The following is a 20,283-nucleotide window of genomic DNA, read 5'->3' as shown; positions in this document are numbered from 1 at the left end:
CTAATTTTCAGTGGTGATGACTGGAAAAGTCCTTTTCCTTTTATTCCTACTCAAAATCAATTTATGGTGAAATGTTACTCTTAAGTATTCATCAACTAACCTAGGGTTCAGCAGACTTTTCCTGGAAAGGGCTGGAGAGTCAGTGTTTCAGACTTGGTGAGCCATTTGCTCTCTGTTGCAACTACTAGACTGTTGTTGTATCACGAAAGCAGCCAGAGACAAGTGGATTCAGGAGGTCCTAAGACCACCCTCACTGTCAGCAATTCACTTGAAGGACTCCCAGAACGCAGCACGTTGTTATCCTCACAGTGACAGTTTAATACAGCGAAAGCCTGCAGATTAAAATCAACATCAGAAAAAGGTGCTCAGGGCGGCAAAGCGCGGACGAGGAGCATCCAGCCATCCTCCCCCAGGAGAGTCAAGGCAACAGTGCTTATTTCTCCCCGCACCGATGTGTGACAATATGCATGGAGTACCACCAACCAGGGAAGCTCACCCGAGCCTCGGTGTTCAGAATTTTTATTGGGAGTTGACCATTTAGACACAGCTGACCACCTGCATGGCTGACCTTAGCATCCCGCCCCTCCAGAGATGAACTTTACCAAATGGCCCAAGGTCCCCACCGTAAGTCCTATCACCAGCATAGACTCTCCAGTGTAGCCCAAGACCCCCGTGGCCAACAAGACACCCCTATCAGACGGGACACTCCAAGGCCAAGAGCCAGGAGCAAAGAGGCAAACCTTTCTTTAGGCAAGACTAATCCTTCACTACACAGATAATATGTAAATGAATGGCCATGGCCAGGTTTGAAATGAAAGGGCCAGACTGTAGTTTGAAGACCCCTGACCTCAGAGCTACGTTATTACAGCTCCCTCTGACACTAGGGGTTGTTCCGTGATACCAACTGGTCCAAAATCTCCTTGCCATTGGACCCCTTACCCATCCAAAGATACTGGTAAAGATTTGCATCTTAATGGTTTCTTAACAGAAATAAATCAAAATTTAAAGGTGAGCCCTATTGTTAATTCCCTCTGGCCTCTTTATGATAGGAACCCACATCAGACTAAGTTTGATTTCCCCAAGGATGGCAGATGACAATGAGAAGACGGGGGAGCGGTACAGAGAGTTCACGTCAAATTAAAGTGACCTTATCTTGTTCCTAACAGCCTGATTATCACAATAGACATAAGCACATAGGCGTAAAATAGAAATAGGAGAGGTATGAAAGGGCGGTGACACGGTTTAATAAAAATTGCCAAAATTCTTGCTTACCAAGTCGCAATAGGGAAAAATCACGGCTGCCGAGAGTCCTCCCTGGTGACCCAGGAGAATGTTTTATAAAGTATGCGTTGCCACACAAAGGCTGGTTTTGTTTTCTCTTTTCTGGGCCTTGAGCAAAAATTATGAAACCGGGTGTCTTTTTATGAAATTCAAGATAGGCAACAGTCAAGGAATTTCTGTCAAATGATTCTTTTGGGTGCTTTGTTTTAAAGAAGTCAGAAGAAATTGAAAAAGGTCCACAGAGAAGAATCAAAACCTCAGAAAGATCAATTAAAAAAAAAAATCCTTGTATGGCAGGGTTTCTCTTTCTTGACATCGTTGATACTTTGGACCAGATAATTCCTCGTTGTGAGGGCTGTCCTGTGCGTCGTAAGATGCTTCACAGCATCCCCTGTTGCCGGTTGACTCCCCAATCCCACTGTGACAATCAAAGATGTCTCCAGAAATTGCCAAATGTTGCTGTGGGGCAAAATTTCCCTGGACTGAAACCACTTTTCTGTGGGATGTTTAGCACCTTGAAGATTATCTTTGAAGAGAGACCATGTACTAGTTTTCAGGTACATGGAAAAAGTAATGGTTGAGAACATTAGTTTGTGTTGCTGTGAACTTGGGCTTGTGTGTAGAATGCCTTTCTGATCATTGATAGTTAACCCTGTAAAGGATTGCTGACAAAGCTTGCTCATTCTACCTTCCCCAGAGATTTAAAATAAAAGCTAATATATGTAGATGGTGATAGTGTCCTGACTCCGTGCCAAACAGTGCTAGACTAAATGCTTTCTATGTATGAGTTCATTTATCCATTAGTGTCTATGTGCCCATTAGTGAGTTTGATCGTATGTTGTCAGTGTTTCCTCTGTAAGGATGTCTCCTTACCTGGTATCTATTCCGAGGCAGGTATTACAGTTATCCCCAGTTGACAGGTAGGGACGCTAAGATACCTAGAAGTTAAGTAACTTGCCAACAAATACACAGTAGAGCCAGAGTGGAAGCCAGACTGTTTCCAGAGCCCACATTCCTTATCATTCCCACGTGCTCTTACGGAGGGGTAGGCTAGGCAATTGCAAGCTTTTTCTGTCAAGGGCCAGATCGCTTCCCAGGCCACACAGTCTCTGTTGGCCCCGTTGTGCTGATACAGAGTCCAGGAGCAGCCATAGACAGTACATAAACAGATGAGCATGACTGTGTTCCAATAAAACTTTCTTTATAAAAACAGGCGGCGGGCTGGATTTGGCATGTAGGGAGTACTTTACAAAACCCTGGGGTAGACCACTTGCAGGGGTGGTGCAGTTGCCGCAGCATTTAGAAGAGGGGGAACTGAGCTGACTACACTGCACAGTCTTCTGATGTGCTTTCTGACACCTTAGGTGATAAGCAAGCTCTTCTTCCATCCATTCACCTGGCTGCCTCTCTGTTTCTAAACTCCATAAATATCTGGGGTCGGAGGGGACAGGATAAGGGCAAGAAGAGAGGGACGGCCTCATTTCTGTATCTTTGGGGGGTCTTTGGAGCATCAAGCTTTAGAATTAATCAAAGGTACAAAAATGTTAAGATCTGAAGGCCATTTGTATAACACTTCTCGGTTATGGTAAACTCCACAAGCCGGCTACCTTGATTTTGATGGCATCTTGTCATTGTTTCCTCTGTAAGGATGTCATCTTAACCCTTCAAGAGAAGCTCTCCATCAAAGGCATCGAACACTTCTCCCTCATGCTGGAGCAGAGGACAGAAGGGGCCGGAACGAAGCTGCTCTTGCTTCACGAACAGGAGACTCTAACTCAGGTGTGTGAATTACTTCCCCGGTGTTCCCGCTGCCGGTGAGAGCAGAGGCCCCCCGGCCCAGAGCTCCGCTGTCTGTGAGCCCTGTAAGTGCCTTCACCGCAGCCCAGGGCAGCCCCACTAAAGGCAGTCCTCGCATTCATAATGGATTTTACACCTCAAGGTGATGTTTTCCTTTTTGTCAATTTTTCATAGACTGTCAGTTGGTCACACAGACAGGATTGTCAAAGACTCAGCAGTGACTCATTGGGAATATGGCTCTGCAGAAGTATATTTTATCTTATGGTAATGGCTTATTCACCTGTTTTGATGATCAAGCTCTAGAAACTATTAAAAAGAAATGCTTTGTGAGATTATTTAAATTAAGCCAAAATCATATTTAGTTAAATTCCTAGTGCCTGCTTCAGACTATTTTTGGAAGCCTGAAATCCCTGCCCCAGTCTGCCCTCTCTAAGTATGTGAGCCACCAATGTGTCCATGCTCCTGGTCACCAAGATGCCACCCCCACCTGTTCTCTGGGAGACAAGCGAGCTGCTTGGCTGCTGGATTCAGTACGGCGTCCTGAATTTCATTGTGATTCCGCACAAGCAGAGTCTTTGTTGGGTGTATAAAGGATCTCAACAAGTTCTCCCTGTGTAGGAGAATTCATTGAAGAGGGAACTTTACTGAAGGGCATGAGAGGACCTCAGGAGGAGAGGCAGGGAGTCACAGCACCCCCAGGTGGATGGAGTGGCAGAAAGTGTCATCACACTGCAGTGCTTCTTGGTTGTCGCATAATTAAAAGCCTATTACTTTTGTCAAGTTTAAATCTACCTATAGATATTTTGAATCATGCCCAATGATTGTTTATTATTTTAACCTGTGCCAAAATACACTTGGAAAATGAGTTATTTATTCTTTGTTACAGGGGGGCAGCCCCTGATACACAGAATCCCACATGTGAAAGGTCAGCGTTTGGCTCTGAGTTCCTCCAGAAGCTGAATTTAAGACAAAGATTTGGATGCAGGTGGTTCATTTGGGAGGTGATATTCGGAAATCCTGGGAGAGAAATGGGAGGGGAAATGGGAAAATTGGCATGAGCCTAGCGCCCCCTCCCACAGCTTTGTGATAGCTCTCGTTCTGCTTTCCCTCTGAACCTCTGGCTGCCGCCTAGCCTCTCGGAAAGCTTTATGCCAACGTAGCTCTTCTTGATTTCAAAGTCTCTTCTGGTGCTAAGTAACCATCGCTTCTCATTCCGAGCTGATTTCTAGTTTTTAAATTTCTATTAAAACATTAAAAGGCAACAGAAAGCCTCTAACCATGATTCTTCCCTTATCTTTCTAGAAGAGGCTTTATTTTGTCTTTAATCAGAACTAAAAGCAAAGCGCTGAGACTCAAGTGTTATCTCTAGAAAAGAAAATTGATTGTTTCAATATCCTGAAATGAACTGACTGTATGCCTTTGAATTCAATATACAGGAAACACTTGACCAATAAAATATTTATAGGCATGACAGAGAGGAGTAAGTGTAAGAAATTGGTCCAATAACAAAAATTATTTTAAAACATGTAACTGTGATGAAAACGCCCAAAGAACTTTTAAGCGAGTCTACCTGCATTTCTGGCAATTTGACACTGAACTTCTTTTTTTGATGGAGGGACTGGGGATTGAACCCAGGATGGAACCCACATGCTAAGCATGTGCTCTTCCACTGAGCTCTGCCCTCCCCTCCACTGATGCTAAACTTCTGTCTAGAAAATAATATTGTTATTTACATACTACTTAAAGTTTCCGAGAAATTGGGGGGGGGGGTTGCTTATTTTAGGGGCTGTTATTCTTAGGGACTACCGTTTCTAATGAGTCTAAAGCAGCCTTTTGCATTACATTCATTTATTTCCCAAAACTAGTATAACTAACCAATGATAGAAAGAGACTCAAGACTTACAGAAAATTCAGGACAGATTCTAACCAGTAATTAAAGGAGCCAGCGATACAGTGATACCTGACTTTCTAACATCACAGCGGACCTGCTGACAAAAACACCCTGTGACGTCACTGTGAAACGCAGCGGCCGCCCCACCCGCACCGCTGGCCTCCTAGGTTCCCACACTTCCTGCTTCCTGGTCTGCTTCACCATCGGCCAGTGATGAGCAGCCCAGAGCCCACGGGCCCCTGCGTTCACTCAGCTTGGCAATCCGGCCGCAGCCAGAAAGCTGGTTCCGCGTTACTACTTCTCAGGGTGCCCAGTGTACCTTTAAAAGTAGGGTACGTTTTCCCATTGAAATTCCTCTAGTCAACAAAGTTAGCAATGTAAACTCTAAGATTATATACAAAGTCTAAGAACGTACGTATATGCACGCACTTGTGTGTATGCTGGGGACTGAACAAAGCTGTTACTATTTTTATTTGGAACTTTTAAATTGCGGTTCACAGACGTTTTTATTTTGCCTGATTTGCCCCCTGCATAAAAGTAGTTACAAGTACATGAAACCACATACAAGAGCATTAAAAAGTACATACAAGCGCACAGAAGTTTCGTGTAGGTTCATGCTGCCTGGTTTTAGTTTCATCGTGTTGACCTGTTTAAGGAAAATTGAAGAGCTTTTACCTTGTTTCTTGAAGTCCAGTTCATTCAGCTGTGTATTAAGTACCTACTGTTCATTGACTGAATCCCTTTTGTTGCAAAAAGAATTAAGAAACTTAGTACCTAGCAGCTGGCACATACTGTGCTGGGAAAAAGGAAAACAAATCAGAATGATCCATGGTCCTTAACCCTGAATAACGCGTGGTGTATTCAAAGCTCCTTTGAACGATTTGAACAATGTCATGATATCAGAAGTTGGGGTAATTTGGAAACTTGTGGACTCCACGTTTAGTGAACAGGCCCCAAATTCTGTCTTCCTACTTTCCAAATGGATGTCACCGAAGGCTGATAATACTTTCACTGCTACAGTCATTCTGGAGTCTCATTTAGGAAAAAAGGCATAGCAGTGTTATATGCAGTAATGAACTGTAGTAGACAGCTTCTGTGCTCTCCCTCGGGTCCCCTTCTGCACCCCTACCCTCACCCTTGCCTGAGTGTGCGGCTGTCACAACCGCCAGCATCTGCAGATCTCTCCCAGAGGACTGCCCTCTGACCACTGCCGCCCATCCTATCCACACCTGGAAATTCACATCCCCCGGGACAGCCCAAAACCCATGACTGATCCGTGCTCCCAGCGGCTCCGCGATGTACGTTTCCCACCGGAGTCTCCCTCAGGACAGCCTGGAACCACCCGTGCTGGGTTGACCTGTGCTGGTGCCCTTGTTTGACACCCCCAGTGGTCTCTCCAGGGAGCACTTCCTTATTTAAGTCCCTCATTTCAGAGCCTGCTTTAGGGGAACATGACCTCCTCAGTCACAGGTAGGTACAGGTTTCAGGGAATGAGTATCTATGACAGATGCTAAAAGAACTTCAACCACGTCCTTCCTCAGTGTCAAAAGAAAGCTGCCTTTGCTTCTGCCCCTCAGCCATTTCCTCCAGCACTGAACGATTCTTGTGATTGGTTTTCTCTTTCAGGTGACACAGCGGCCCAGCTCCCATAAAATGCGGTGTCTTTTCCGAATTAGCTTTGTCCCAAAGGATCCGATTGACCTTTTAAGGAGAGATCCAGTTGCTTTTGAGTATCTGTATGTTCAGGTACGTGAGAGTTGGGGCATGTTTCATGTTAACGTTGTGGGATAAATTACCTGTGGGGCTCCCCACCGGCCCCCGCCGAATTCTTTCAGCTGGGATCTCCTTTCTCTTCGTCCCTCACCCCAAGCTCAGCGTATGATAAAAGGATTCCATGGTGCTTTTTCAATTTTGACTTCTGATTTGGAAATAATTTCATCCTTATGAAAAAGTAGATACAAGAGTAACAAATGAACTCTTCGATGTCTTTCACCAATTGTTACCGTATTACTTTATCTCTACGTATTTTTATATATACTTTATATATTTCATATATTTATTTTATATATTACTTTATCTTTTATATATTTACTTTATCTTTAGTGTGTGCACACGGCCTCTCACACACACACACAATTTTTTATCTAAACCATATGAATGTCAATTACCAAAGCCATGCTTATACTTCAGTATAGATTTTCAAGTAACAAGGACATTTTCTAATATAATCATTATACAATTGAGAAAATTGGGAAATTTAGCACTGATATGTTTCCATTATCTGATCTCTAGTCTATATCCAAATTTTGCCTATTGTCCCAAAAGTCAGTTTTTTTCTAGAACATGATCCACTGCAAGATCTCCTTTTGCATGTAGTTGTCATGTCACCTTGTTCTCCTTAAACCTGGTGCATTCCTTCGCCTTTCCTTGACTCTCCAAACCTGGACAGTTTTGTGGAGTACTGATCAGTTATTCTGTAGAAATCTCTCAATTGGGGGTTTCTCTAGTGTTTAGATCAAGGCTCTGCATTGTGGGCAGGAGAATGACACGAGTGACTCCATGTCCTCCTTAGTGCATCGTATCAGGCGGCATGTGATGTCCCTTTCTTGGCAAGGTTCACACTGACTTTTGTCACTATTAATGCTAAGCAATGTTCTCCAAATGTATCCATCCAAAAGTTACTGCTTGTCCTTTTACAGTCAATAAGTGATTTGTGGAAAGTCACTTCGCAACTCTCTTATTGCCCTTTTGCCCCATCGTTTTAGTATTCATTGATGATTCTTGCCTGAATCCATTATTACTGTGATGATTGAAAATGACAATTTGTCTAATTCCATTATTTCTTCTTCATTTATTAATTGGGAATCTCCTGTAAGAAAGAGTTCTCCCTTCTCCTTTACTTATTTGTTCATTCATATATTTGGTGTTTCAATTGTTCTGAAATTTCATGATATTCATTATAGTGGAATTATTCATTTCAAGGCAGTAAAACTTTAGGAAGACAGTGTCTTTTGCAGACCGTGTACGTCTGATTCTGGGATATCATTTCAAACACAAGGCCTGCAGAAATGAGAATCTTCCCTAGGTTTGTCCCAGAGGGAATTTATCCACTTGATATTTAGATGTTCCTATATTTCTCTGTAGCTGCTTCCCATTACTCTAACTTAATTTCCCAATACAATCACATTAAACAGTAAGAACCCACTTACCTAATGCTTAGGAATCTAAAATGAGAATTACTCAAAGAGGTTGTAAACCACAATGTAATCTGCCCCCACATAAAAAGGAGAAAAGGGAAGAATAAGGTCAAAAAAAATGCTCTCTTTGGCTGGGGGATATCTATATAAGCCAAAGACTGCCAGAGCTCTGAGTAAGAAATAAAAAGCAAAGATGTAGGAAAAATAAAAGAAACATTTGTTCACTGTGGGAAGTTGATGTACTGGTATTTGTTTTACTATTCTCGATATTTTCTTGTGTATTTCAAAGCTTTGTAATCTTGAAAAAGCTGGGTGGGAGGAGAAAACAGGTAGAAGATGGCAGAGATGTACACAAGATAAATGGCAGAGGTTAGGAATGGTGACATAAATTAAAGTGGCAGTAAGCCCTGGAGAACAGAAATTAAGTGGGAGAAGAAAGAAGCTGAACATTCTAGAACATTCCAGCAGACGGGGGCACTCAGGGCACTGTTGAATGTTCCCCACCTCGGCGGCCTTTGGAGGAGACTGCGGTACTTACAGCTCAGTAGGATGATTAATGTTCAGGAAGATAACCTGGAGTCATCAGGAAAAGGCGCATCCTGTTCCGTATACCTTGTTTATCAAAGAAAGAAATGTGCAGTGCACTGTACTCCATTTTCTACCCAGAACAATGAGCTGTCATGACTTGGCTTCCTTAAATGTTCAATTTTACCTGAACCCCTCAACAATATCGCATGCTCCCCAAAGGCCAGGTAACCCAGATCTGACTGCATGGAAAGGCCCAATTTTCAGTTGATCTGTTACTGCGTCTTCCCCATATTCCTGCTGAGAACCGACCCAGGGCTCTGCCACTGCAGTTCAGATCGTGTGCTGTGTTTTTAGCTTATTAGTTGCAAACAAATAGTGACAGGTGCCAGTCGGCTCATGGCTGTAGATAGTGAGAGGCATTCAGTTGTCGTCTCTATACTTATATACTTGTCCTATTAACAAGAGGATGCTTAAAACCATTTACTCTGCTTCTGCATCACAAGTCCATTGCATTTCTAAAAGAAGAATGCAGTTGTGTTTGTCTTGGGGAATGGAAACCTTTTACGTAGACCAGGAGTACTGCTAAGCACTTGTTCTGTTTAAAGTGTTTGCTCAAATCTAATGCAGTTCATGAAGATCCTTCTTATTCAAACGATCCAACTTTTATACCTGTGGGCCTGTCCTGAGAACAGGAGAACCTATCCAGGGAACGTGCCCTAGGACTAGCTGAAGACAGAGGACACTTCTCCTTTCCCACCTTGGGTGTTGTGTGGGTGATGGATTAGCTACCCCTTCCAGGAGTAGCCAGTGCCAGGGAGGGAGGCTAGGGGGCCATGTCATGGTGGGCAATAGGGACCAAAATTAGTCTACCATCACCTCATGTATCCTCCACTCAACATAGGAAATGAGAATTTCTGGGGTTCAGACCCTCTGTTTCGAAGCGCCTTGTATCACAGGATTGCGGTATGCCTGAAGCTACACATCTGTCTGGCCTAAGTCAGTGGATCTTCAAATGGTGCTTTGTGCCCGTGTTGATTTTAGGGTACTCAAAAGATGCGATAAAAGTAGCGTGGAAAACAAAAGAGTAAACAGAAGCAATGTGTATCACATTCCATGGACAAAAATCAATTCAACCGAGTGGGCTGTTAATGAGGATGGTAGCCATTGACTAGATGAGCCGTGACGATGGACACAGGTTTCGATAGTGATGATACATAGGAATCGCCTGGCCATTAATGGACCACGAGGTATTTTACCGATTTTAGCACATATAACAGTAAACCCTAATCATCCAGGCTGTTCTAATCCATAATTATAATAAGCTATGCTAATACTAAGCTATCCGCTAGCTATTTAAAAAAAAGATTGTTATACCAGTTGGTAAACAGGGTAATACCTAAGAGGCTACGAAATGTTTTCAAACACGTTAGCAATATCCGTTTCCTTTTTAGTATCTTCCATGTTCATCATAAAGGAACTTTTCATAGATCTAAAGTGAGATCTTTCTAGACTTCTGTTCGGCAAAATGACCGCCATTTGCTTGTATTAACTGTAGTGTTTAAATTTTTCTTAAAAATTCTGTAGTGCTTTACAATTTTCAAAAGTTTCATACACGTGATTTCATAGAATCCCATGATGACCCTTTTTTAATCCCCTGCCCCTATATTGCCCCTCCCCCTCCCTCTCCTTGCTAGTAACCACTATTTTGTTCTCTATATCTGTGCCTGCTGCTTTGTGTGTGTGTGTGTATAACTATTTTAAATAATGTACTGGAGAGTAATAAATGCATGATTTGTACCAAAACTATATATACTGTAAGTCAGACATCACACTAATTCTCCAGGATCAGTCTGAACTAATTATATAATGTAATTAAGTGACTAATCACCTTGACAAAAAAATTTCACCCAGAAGTCTGGTTAAATATAGGGTATAACAGGGATGGGGAAAAATCAGCCCGAGTCACAACTTTGCAAAGGAGTGACGTGATGACTTAAATTTATAAAGCTTGTTCCATTTTATGAAACATCCTTGCAGGTATCCCAGCAACTGTGACAGTTGGCTGTTGTTAGCCCATTTCTCAGATAAGAAAACTGAGACTCAAGAGAGATGAAATGCCATGTCCAAGTTCATTTGATCAGTTGTTGACAGAGCCTAGGATCAAACCTGGGGCTTTTTTGTCTAAATTCTGTGCCCAAATCCTGTTTTAAATCTGTCATGCAACAGCAGTCATAGAAGAAAGCACTTTATCAAAATGGTTTATGAAAAAACTTTTCAAGTGCCTGTTATGGCCGGGCACTATGCCAAGTGGCTTCCTTACCCTCATCCCTTGTGAGACCCTCTAAAATGACCCTATCTGGACCCTCAAAGCTGTGATGCCCCCTGGCGGACAACCCTGGGCTCTTGGAAATAACTGGTAAGCCCAAGACTAGCAAAACAAAATTAGCAGCGTGGAATTGCTCCCAGGGGCTGCCTTCCCTCAGAACCACCCTCTCTTGCCTCCAGTCAGACGTACTTCCAACAGGAGTGCTGTGTGACCCAGAGAGGTGTGGGATTTTAAGAAGTGAAGGTGGAAGACCATATAAAGGATGGAGGGGAGAGAATGTGGCTTCACTCTGTGGGGTAAACGGGATGGGCTGAGAGGCACGCACCCAGAGCGTGTTGGGGGAGGGGGACCTCGCCCAGCACCAGTGTGGGGCGTAGAAGTATCCGAAGGGCGGGGACTGTGTGCAGAAACCAGACAGAATGTGGCTACATGCTCCCATTTAGCAGAATCAATACACGAAGTCTCAGAAAGAAGCCGGGCACATCCTGATAAAGTTTTCCATTTGAAATCTTGGGGCGCGAGGCAAAGACTAAAGAAGGGAGAAAGAGGCTAAATGTGTTTTCTAGCCCAAGGGCCTAGTTTCCCAAAACAACAGTAAGTAACCACACACGCAGGACACGCTCAAGCAGTGCTGGGCTTCCCGGCGCCGTCGGCCCGGCGCTTGCCCCCGACTGAGTGAGGAGGCCGCCCTCAGCCCGTTGGCTTGTGGTCGCCGAGGACTTGACACGTTCCAACACCCTCTCAGCCCCTCTTCAGTGTGATGCTCACCACAAACCCTGTGAGGTAGGTCTCCCTTTTACAGGTGGGCAAACTCAGGCCAAGACATGTGGAATGACTCCCTTAAGGTCGCAGCGTGGCAGTCACCACCGAAATGAACTGGCGATTTCAAGAGCCACCCTTCGCCGAGGGCACAAAGCGCTGTGGCCCAGCGCTCGGCATGCGTCTCATCCCACCCTGTACCCCTCCCCTCTCCGCTAGAGTAGTTAGTATGAGTCCCCATTGCACAGATGAGTAAACTGAGACTACAGGCGTGAAGTAAACTGCTTGAAGATTACACACAGAGGTAGCCATTGGCAAAGCCAGGACTCGGAAGCAGGTGTAGGTCCAGAGCAGCTGTTCTCCATCGCCTTGTGAATTCTGCCTCCCCGCAGATGCTCTGGATGAGAGCGAAGAGGAAGACGTTGGTGACAGCTCTTAAAATGCACGAGTGCTTCCAATATGCCGGGTAGGGTTCCAAGGGCTTTACACTGTTAACTCATTTAATCCTCACCACCACTCTGTGAATGGGGAGTATTATCCCCAACTTACAGAAGAGGAAACTGAGGCTGGGAACAATGAAGGCACTTCCCCAAGGTCACACCCCTATGAAGTGGAGAAAGTGGATTCGAACCCAGGATTCCCATCCCAGCAGCCTAGCTACAGAAGCCACATCACGCTCCCAGTGCTTCACGTGTTCAGTGGTGGCACCTGTGTTTGGAAATTTCATTCCTAAATTCCTCATTATTTTTACAAAAAGCTAAATATTTAAATAGCAGCTTGCTCGTGATGAATGTTAAATGTTTGCGTGGTCTCTGTGTTTGTGCGTGCAGTTAAATGCTGACTCGGTTCCAAGCAGCGGTGGAAATGTTTCCGCATTTAGCCCCTTGCCTTTGAAGCGAAGGTGGAAGGCTCTGGGGGAAAATGCATGTCACCTGTTCCCAAGGCAGCGCAGTGCAGCCTTTGACGAGCTACGCCCTCTGCTGGTCTCTTCGCAGAGCTGTAACGACGTCGTGCAGGAGCGCTTTGGGCCGGAGCTGAAATATGACATTGCCCTGCGGCTGGCAGCCTTGCAGATGTACATCGCAACCGTGACCACCAAGCAAACGCAGAAAATCTCCCTCAAGTACATCGAGTAAGTGCTGACTCTCAGAACCATTTCGGAGGCAGAGATGCTGCCTCCTTAACAGCCAAGTGTATTTTTGATGTGTGTCTCTATTTCCAAAATTGATCTTGTTTGTAGCAGAGCATCTGTTAACCAGAGGCAAAATATATGAATATTCTGTTCATTTTTGGTAGAAGAGATCTGTTTCTTCCATAATCCACCTTTAGAGAATTGTGGTTAAATTGAGGGACGTGCTTAAAATGAAGGTACATTTTTAAATTCCTCAACAGACTTGGTTCCAAGCCAAGCTTTGGTCTCAGCAGTTTCCAGACAGTAAATTGTTTGATTCTCACAGCCTCCCTAGGAGATCGGGTGGACGGTAGCTCTATTTGACAGATGAGCCAGCCAAGACACAGGACGATTAAGTACCTTACCCAAGTCACGCTGCCTCTTATCTAGAGGGGGTGGGATTCAAACCCAGGAGGTGGGACTCCACATTGTGCTACAGTTGGTGTGATCATTTAAAGGCCTTTGTTTAGAAAATGATCTGTATAACCAGAGATTACTTGGAGATGATCAAAATGCAGCATAAACAGTCATTCTCTTAGTCATAATCCAGAAGGATGGTTTTTGTAATAAGGAGCTGTCACAGAGTGAGAAGGGATGTCATGCAAACTGCTTCATGAACCAAATGTTGTTTGGAAAATATAAATGCCTTTGCTGGCTGAATACAGCATTTACAACATCAGTCTACTACCTCTTTAGCCGGAAAAGATACCCCTCTTAGAAAAGAGCCGTTTGCGTTGCCTTCAGTTGGCGAGCCTATTAAAGGGTCATCCTTTAAAAGAGAACTGTCTGTCTCCCAGTCACCCGTTGGCAGGTGATGCAACAGCCTAAAGCTGCCACCACGTTCTTAAGCCCCGCAGTTCTAATGCTAAGAAAAAGGAAAACTCAAATTTCAAGGTTCATTATGGGGCTGAAGCCTCTTCTCCACGTAACACTAAAAGCCTTCGTCTGCTCCAAGTGGCGTCCAGTCAATTGAAAGCCCACATTCCAGAGAAGCTTCCTTTAAAGCCTTCCTGAGTTCCGTGGCGCCAGGTTGACCCTCCCTCCCCTCACCCTCCTCCCCATGGAGCAAAATGGCTTCTTCTCAACAGGTTTGTGAGCCTGTGTTGGAGAAGATGAGAGCGCTGTTTGCTGGCTCCCGGCGCCCCTGATCTTGCCACTCTCGCTTCCCCTGTCGATGCCTGGGGACAGATCCGTGCGTGCAGTTCCAGAGCCCCAGGCCTTCTAATCTCAGTCCTCTGACTTGAGATGATTTTCAGACAGCTGAAATGCACTCCTGTTCCTGCTCTCCATTTGACCAGATTGAACGTGGGAGAGTCAAAAACTTCCAGAGCTAACTAACTTGACTGAGAATCTTGCAGTCTACAGTACTGTTCTCATGAATTAATTCATTCACTCAACAAGTGTTCATTGGGCATTTTATATGACACTGTACTAGGACAGTAGATAAGACTAGTAAGATTAAATTATAATCTTAGCCATTGAAGAACTTAGCCATTGAAGATCTGATTATAAAAAGAAAACATGAGATGAAAAGTAGCGATCTAAAACACCAACGCAAGTAGAATTACAACGTAGCCCATAAGGAGTGCCACAGGTAAAAATAAATGCAAGTTGTGGAGGAGGAGGAGGAAGAAAGCAGTGGTCACGAAAAACACCAACTTAACTAGTGAAAAGAGCGTAAATGGTCAAGTGGGGGAAGGCTGCCTTCCTTCCCTTCTTTGGAGAGGATCTGGAGCAGGAAAAATAACCACAACCTTCTCGAAGGTCTTCACATAATTTAGAAGATGCTGGTTGGGCATGTGATCAATCAGGAAAAATTTCCTAGAATTCAAAATGTGGAACCTTCTTGTTATCGTCGTTGGAGAAATGGGCTCATGGCAAGAATCGACTAACCCAGACATACGTAAGGGTCATGAACCCTACCCTGACTCCGTGCCAGCAACCCCCTCCCCTCCTCAGCAAGAAGAAATGTTGATGGGAGGAGTAGATAGACGTACCTGGGTGGGAGGAAAGAAAACTGTGTTTTTCTAGAGAAATTGCCATCGGTAGGGAGGCACAGGGAGATGGGGAGGGAAGAATGGTTTGGGGTCATGAAGGAGTTGTATTTATCCTGCTAAGAGCAGACAGACAGAGTGTGGGGAGACAGGGGGAGGTGGCATTGGGAATAAACAAAGGGATGGAGAGAAATTGGTATTGGAAGTACAAACCCAGAGACGTGAATGAATTCTAAGAGACTCAGAAGTGAGTTGGATCAAGTGTCCAGTTTCCATTGGCCCCAAATGCCTCATTAGCATTCTCTCTGGAAAATGAGGACTATGTTTCTTTGAAAATACCAGCATATGGATTAATGATCAAATAGTACGTTTCCTGAATGTAAATTACAAGTTCCTTCCCTAATTGGGGACTTGCCTCCATCCCCTGCCTTACCAAGAGTCCATTTGTTCCAACAAGCATCAGAGCGCCATTTAGTCTTAGGTAACTAATCATCACAAGAATGTGAAATTAAAGATATGCTCTTTATTGCAGAAAAGAATGGGGATTAGAGACGTTTCTTCCCTCAGCTGTGCTGCAAAGCATGAAAGAGAAGAACATAAAGAAAGCACTTTCACACCTTGTCAAAGCAAATCAAAACTTGGTACCACCCGGTAAAAAGGTATCACATTTGCATCTTAATAGAAAATGGATTTTAAAGAGAGACGTTTGCATGCATTTTAAAAAATGTTTAAAATTAGCCCGTGAATAAGATACTTAGCACCAGATTCTCAGAAGCTGTAACATTGTATAACCTTTTTTAAAAAACTATTAACATGTTTTTAAAACCAGTGAAAAATAAGTATTCTTATGGAAAGCTATTTATTCCTTGCCAACTATAGACTCCTTATTGTACGGAGTATGTGTGCATTCACACGTGCACGCGAGAGAACCTTGCCTGGCCTCGAGACCTGGGGATTGGAGCATAGAATGGCAAGATGATTTCATATTTCCATCTTACTCCTCAGAGCAGCTTAAGTGCACAACAGCCAGCGAGGGTCTGTGCAGACTAGAAGCCACGTTAATTAAACCAAGGTTTCTCTGCCTTGGCTCTGTTGACATTTGGGACCACATTATTCTTTGCTGGGGGAGAGGGGCCATCCTGTGCATTGTGTGATGTAAACATTTTAACAGCATCTCCGGTCTCTACCCAGGAGATGCCAGTAGCACCTGTCCCCTCAATCATGACAAAAATGCCTCCAGATTTTGCAACACATGTCCTGGGGAACAAAATCACCCCCAACTGACAATCCCTGAATTCAATCTTACTTTTAGAGGAAAGATAAAATCATTTCTGCCATTAATCATCATTAGTCTTAAAATCTCCTTTTGTTTTTTTTCCAAGTAGAAGAAACACAAAGGACATTTTAAAATATACTGTTGGTCAGAATAGAGAGTTACATTTACAGGTAATAAAAAGCAAAGGGTTTCAGGAACCAGAAAGAGAAGGAGCCTTAAGATACTGGACCTGTAAAAGGCGAAGCAGTCTAACAACCCAAGAACCCCTTCCCAGTGATGTCGGCCGTAGGAACTTCTGTGTGACTCTGCACATTACTGTTTATGTGGCTAATTCTTTGGTCTTAGTACCTGATTTTAAGCCCTTTTTACTGGCTAAGATATACTTAATTCTACTCCCTGCTCACCCCAGTGACTTAAACGTGTAATCTCGTTCAGCACACCATCAGCCACCTTGGGCTGGCTTCCCAGTTTCTCTAAGCAGTCAACTGATGGAAACATAACAGGATGCCATGGGTCAGGATGTTCTAAATATCAGTTCCGATTTGCCTGAAGTTACTTGCTTTTAGTTGACTTGATGTGATTTTTTCCCCCAGCCTGGCCCACTGATTTTGTAATAATTTGGATAACTGCTCAAAGATCGATCTGTCGCTGTCCTTACTGTAGACGTCATTCTTTCTAGTTAAGAGTGAATGGTTTGCTTTCCCGTCAATTTGCAAAGGGCTTTGGATTTTTGAAAGAAATAGGATGGACAATTGGTTCTGAATGACAATTACATAAAAGGTAGCACATCAAGGTATGGTTAACAAATGAGGCAGGTAGGGAGGGCATAGCTCAGTGGTAGAGCACATGCTTAGCATGCGCGAGGTCCTGAGTTCAAGCCCCAGTACCTCCACTGAAAAAGTAAATAGATAAACCTAATTACTACCCTCCCCCCGCAAAAAAAAAAAAAAAAAAAACAAATGAGTTGGCGGGTCGTCTGCAATTAAAAACAGAATTTTGGCGTTCCTTGCCACTTGATCTGCACCTTATTGGACAATTTCACCCCTAACAAATTTCCCTGGCATATTCAGTATGAAATGTGGACTTTTCTCAATCAAATACTTTTTTTGTGATATGAGAATCTACATTTCTAAGTCTTTATAAAGATAATTTTTTATCTGGATAAAATTGCATCTGTCACTCATTCTTGAACCTCAGTAGATTCTTAGGATTGAAATTAATAAAACGGGGACTTAGCGAGTGAGTTCAAGCATTTCCACAATGATCAGCGCCCTGAAAGTTCATTTTCCCGAAAACCTTGCCAAGGCTGGGAGAGACGAGATGGGAGCATAGAGCCCCTTGAAGAGGCTTTCTGTGGATTGCAGGTGTGTATTGAAACCAGCTCCCGCAAACCCTGCACGCATTTCGGCGGAGAATTTGAGCATCTTGTTCTCACTTATTGAACGCCCTGGCCCAGCACATCCATGCTTTTCCCCCAAACTAAAAAGATTTTAATCGAGATGTCCTGCCGCAGCCCTTCATCAGGAAACCAGATACAGAGCAGTTGACTTCCATTCGTCACGAAGAGCGCTTGTCACACCCCATCTGTTGGCAGGAGCTGCCGCCTTCTCGTTTGCCCTTGTTTTCGGCAGGTCTCCAGCAGGAACAGAATCACACCCAACGGAGTGAACACCTGAGGTTTCTTTTCTCTCCTCAGCTCTCTGCCCTGCAAGCCAAGGTCCATTATCTCAAGTTCCTCAGTGACCTTCGACTGTACGGAGGCCGTGTGTTCAAGGCAACACTCGTGGTAATTTCTTTTTCTTGCTTTTCTGTGGCCACCACAGAGGCCTGCAAAATGTCACTGCCTAGGCTGTCTTGAATGAGCTGCCTTTGATGACAAAAGCAAAAGCTGTGAATCAGAAGAGATGTTAAGCTAGATGACACTGCTGCAGAATGCCCTAGAAAAAGAAATGCAAAGAGCCAAGAGAACTGGGCCAGAATGCTTTAAAAAAGGGGGGAAAATCCTCATTTCTTAAGATCTCTCATAATAATGAATGCATGTGCTATGAGGACCTTTACTTTTGACATTATTCATAATGTATCAGAGTCTCACTGCAATCATATATCTAGCTCTTCTAATTGGATGATTTAGTACAATATCACCCAGAAAGACTTTCTAAAGAAAATGTAATCTTATAAAACAGACACTTGGGTTCAACTCTGCGTGGCACTTCAGAGGTCCAGTGTTTTTATGTGTTGTCGACATCTCTTTCTCAGCAGGCAGAAAAGCGCTCGGAAGTGACTCTCCTGGTCGGGCCGCGGTACGGCATAAGCCACGTCATAAACACCAAAACCAACCTGGTGGCTCTTCTAGCTGACTTCAGCCACGTCAACAGGATCGAGATGTTCACGGAGGAGGAGAGCTTGGTGAGGGTGGAGCTCCACGTGCTGGATGTGAAGGCAAGTCTTACAGATCCTGACACGTGGCCTTGGTTTCCTACAGCCCTGCTGACATTTACAAAGTGGGTAGAATTTCAACGTGTGCGGCGCCTCGGAGGGGCAGCGGGTGCCGAAAACAACCCACTCAGCTCAGAACTGATGGCTCCGGGCCCCACTAAATAGCTCTGTGATCTGGGGACAAGTCACTATACTTCTCTAAGCTCAGTTTCTTCATCTCTACAAGGGAAAGCAGGCTAGTTGATTTCTAAGGTCCCCTCTGGCTCCAGAATGCACGAATCATGGACAGACAGTGGGGATGAAAGATGTTTCCCTACTTTCTAGACTCTGTAGAATATTCTAGAATATGTAGACTCTCTCTGGTAGGGAGTCAGGGAGATTTTTCCCAACTTCGTTTAGAACTCCCGTTTCCTTTTGTTAGGTTGCATCTGCAGGTGTCTATTCTTTTGGGAAAACTGAGGATTTTTAGTCAGACTGTCTTTTCATGCTATGGCAGTCAGTGCTGACTGAACATCTGGCCCCCGTAACAGCATGGCTGTTTCACTTAAAACAACAATCTGAGATTGTCTTCAAAGGGCAGGCTCTGACTCCCAAAAGAGAAGTTGACAGGAAGTAATCCAGGTCCCCTGTCCCCGCCTTCTTGTCCCAGTAATAGAGGAGTCACTGGATTTTGGCAGCGTTAATGTAGCTGATGTCTCTGTGGGGAAAAGACACTGGACCCAAAGAGAGACAGTGTCTCGTCTCCCCGAAAGAGACTGTCAGCCAGCAGGAGGGCCCACTCCCATCCTCGCTCCCGCCCGGTGCTGTGGGAGGAGCGGATTAAGAGTAAAGGAAAATACGGGGAAGGGTTTCTATGCAGAAAATCTGGAAGGATCAGTGAGCTCTGCAGCAGGAAGACATGAGCATCAAATGGAGAATGTGGTGCTCAGGCGTGCTGGCCACAGCCCTCGGCATTCCACGGGCTGAATGCAGGGTGCTCCAGTTGGCTTCACGGCAGCGAAAGTACAAGAATCGACTTGGAATGCCTGGCCTGGTCCATGACCAAAGATGCTGAGAACAGCCCATCATGGAAAAGGGGCAAGAAGAAAGGGTGCATGGGATGCAGTCATCACAGACCTGATAACAGGGATAACCTGTCTCAACCAGAAAGGGGGGACAGGGCCCTGTTGCTGGCTCCCTGCCTGTATAAAAGAACTGTGGGGCGGCTTAAAGGGGAACCTTGATTGAAATGGAAGGAAAAGACAGGACATCAAGTAATACGGGGGCTTTGGATGGAAGTTGGGTTTCACCAGCCAGGGCCATTGTCCTGACCAGTGTCCCAGCCCCGGGAGTGAAAGCAAGAGGCCTGTCATCTCACTGTGTCTGTGCCTCTCTGAGTGTCTGGGGTTTTTTTCCCTTCTTCCTTCCATCTCACTTTCTCTCTCTTTCAGCAAGAACCTTGTTGTTTATCTATTTTATATACAGTAATGCGTATCTATCTATTAATCCCAAACTCCAAATCTACCCCTCCCCCTCTTTCCTCCCTGGTAACCAGTTTTCTAAGCCCATGAGTCTATTTCTGGTTTGTAAATAAAACTTGTATCTTTTTTTTTTTAGATTTCACATATTAGTGACATCATATGATATC

The 20,283-nt window shown here is 44.3% G+C and overlaps 1 protein-coding gene across 3 annotated transcripts in view; it reads left to right on the top strand.

Moving 5' to 3' along the window:
* Window positions 1-20,283, top strand: part of FRMPD4 (FERM and PDZ domain containing 4) — a 489,692-nt gene that overhangs the window by 455,762 nt on the left and 13,647 nt on the right. For all 3 annotated transcript variants that reach the window (XM_031445945.2, XM_064482580.1, XM_064482581.1), the window contains exons 8-13: window positions 2,929-3,060; window positions 6,596-6,715; window positions 12,775-12,911; window positions 15,477-15,603; window positions 17,917-18,006; window positions 18,477-18,659. In XM_031445945.2, the coding sequence (XP_031301805.1) occupies window positions 2,929-3,060; window positions 6,596-6,715; window positions 12,775-12,911; window positions 15,477-15,603; window positions 17,917-18,006; window positions 18,477-18,659 (789 nt within the window). The remainder of the gene's footprint in view (window positions 1-2,928; window positions 3,061-6,595; window positions 6,716-12,774; window positions 12,912-15,476; window positions 15,604-17,916; window positions 18,007-18,476; window positions 18,660-20,283) is intronic.

The sequence above is a fragment of the Camelus dromedarius genome, chromosome X (genome assembly GCF_036321535.1).
Source record: "Camelus dromedarius isolate mCamDro1 chromosome X, mCamDro1.pat, whole genome shotgun sequence".
Classification (NCBI taxonomy): domain Eukaryota; kingdom Metazoa; phylum Chordata; class Mammalia; order Artiodactyla; family Camelidae; genus Camelus; species Camelus dromedarius.
The sequence above is the reverse complement of the archived record's forward strand: the minus strand, read 5'-3'. Positions and strand labels throughout refer to the sequence as shown.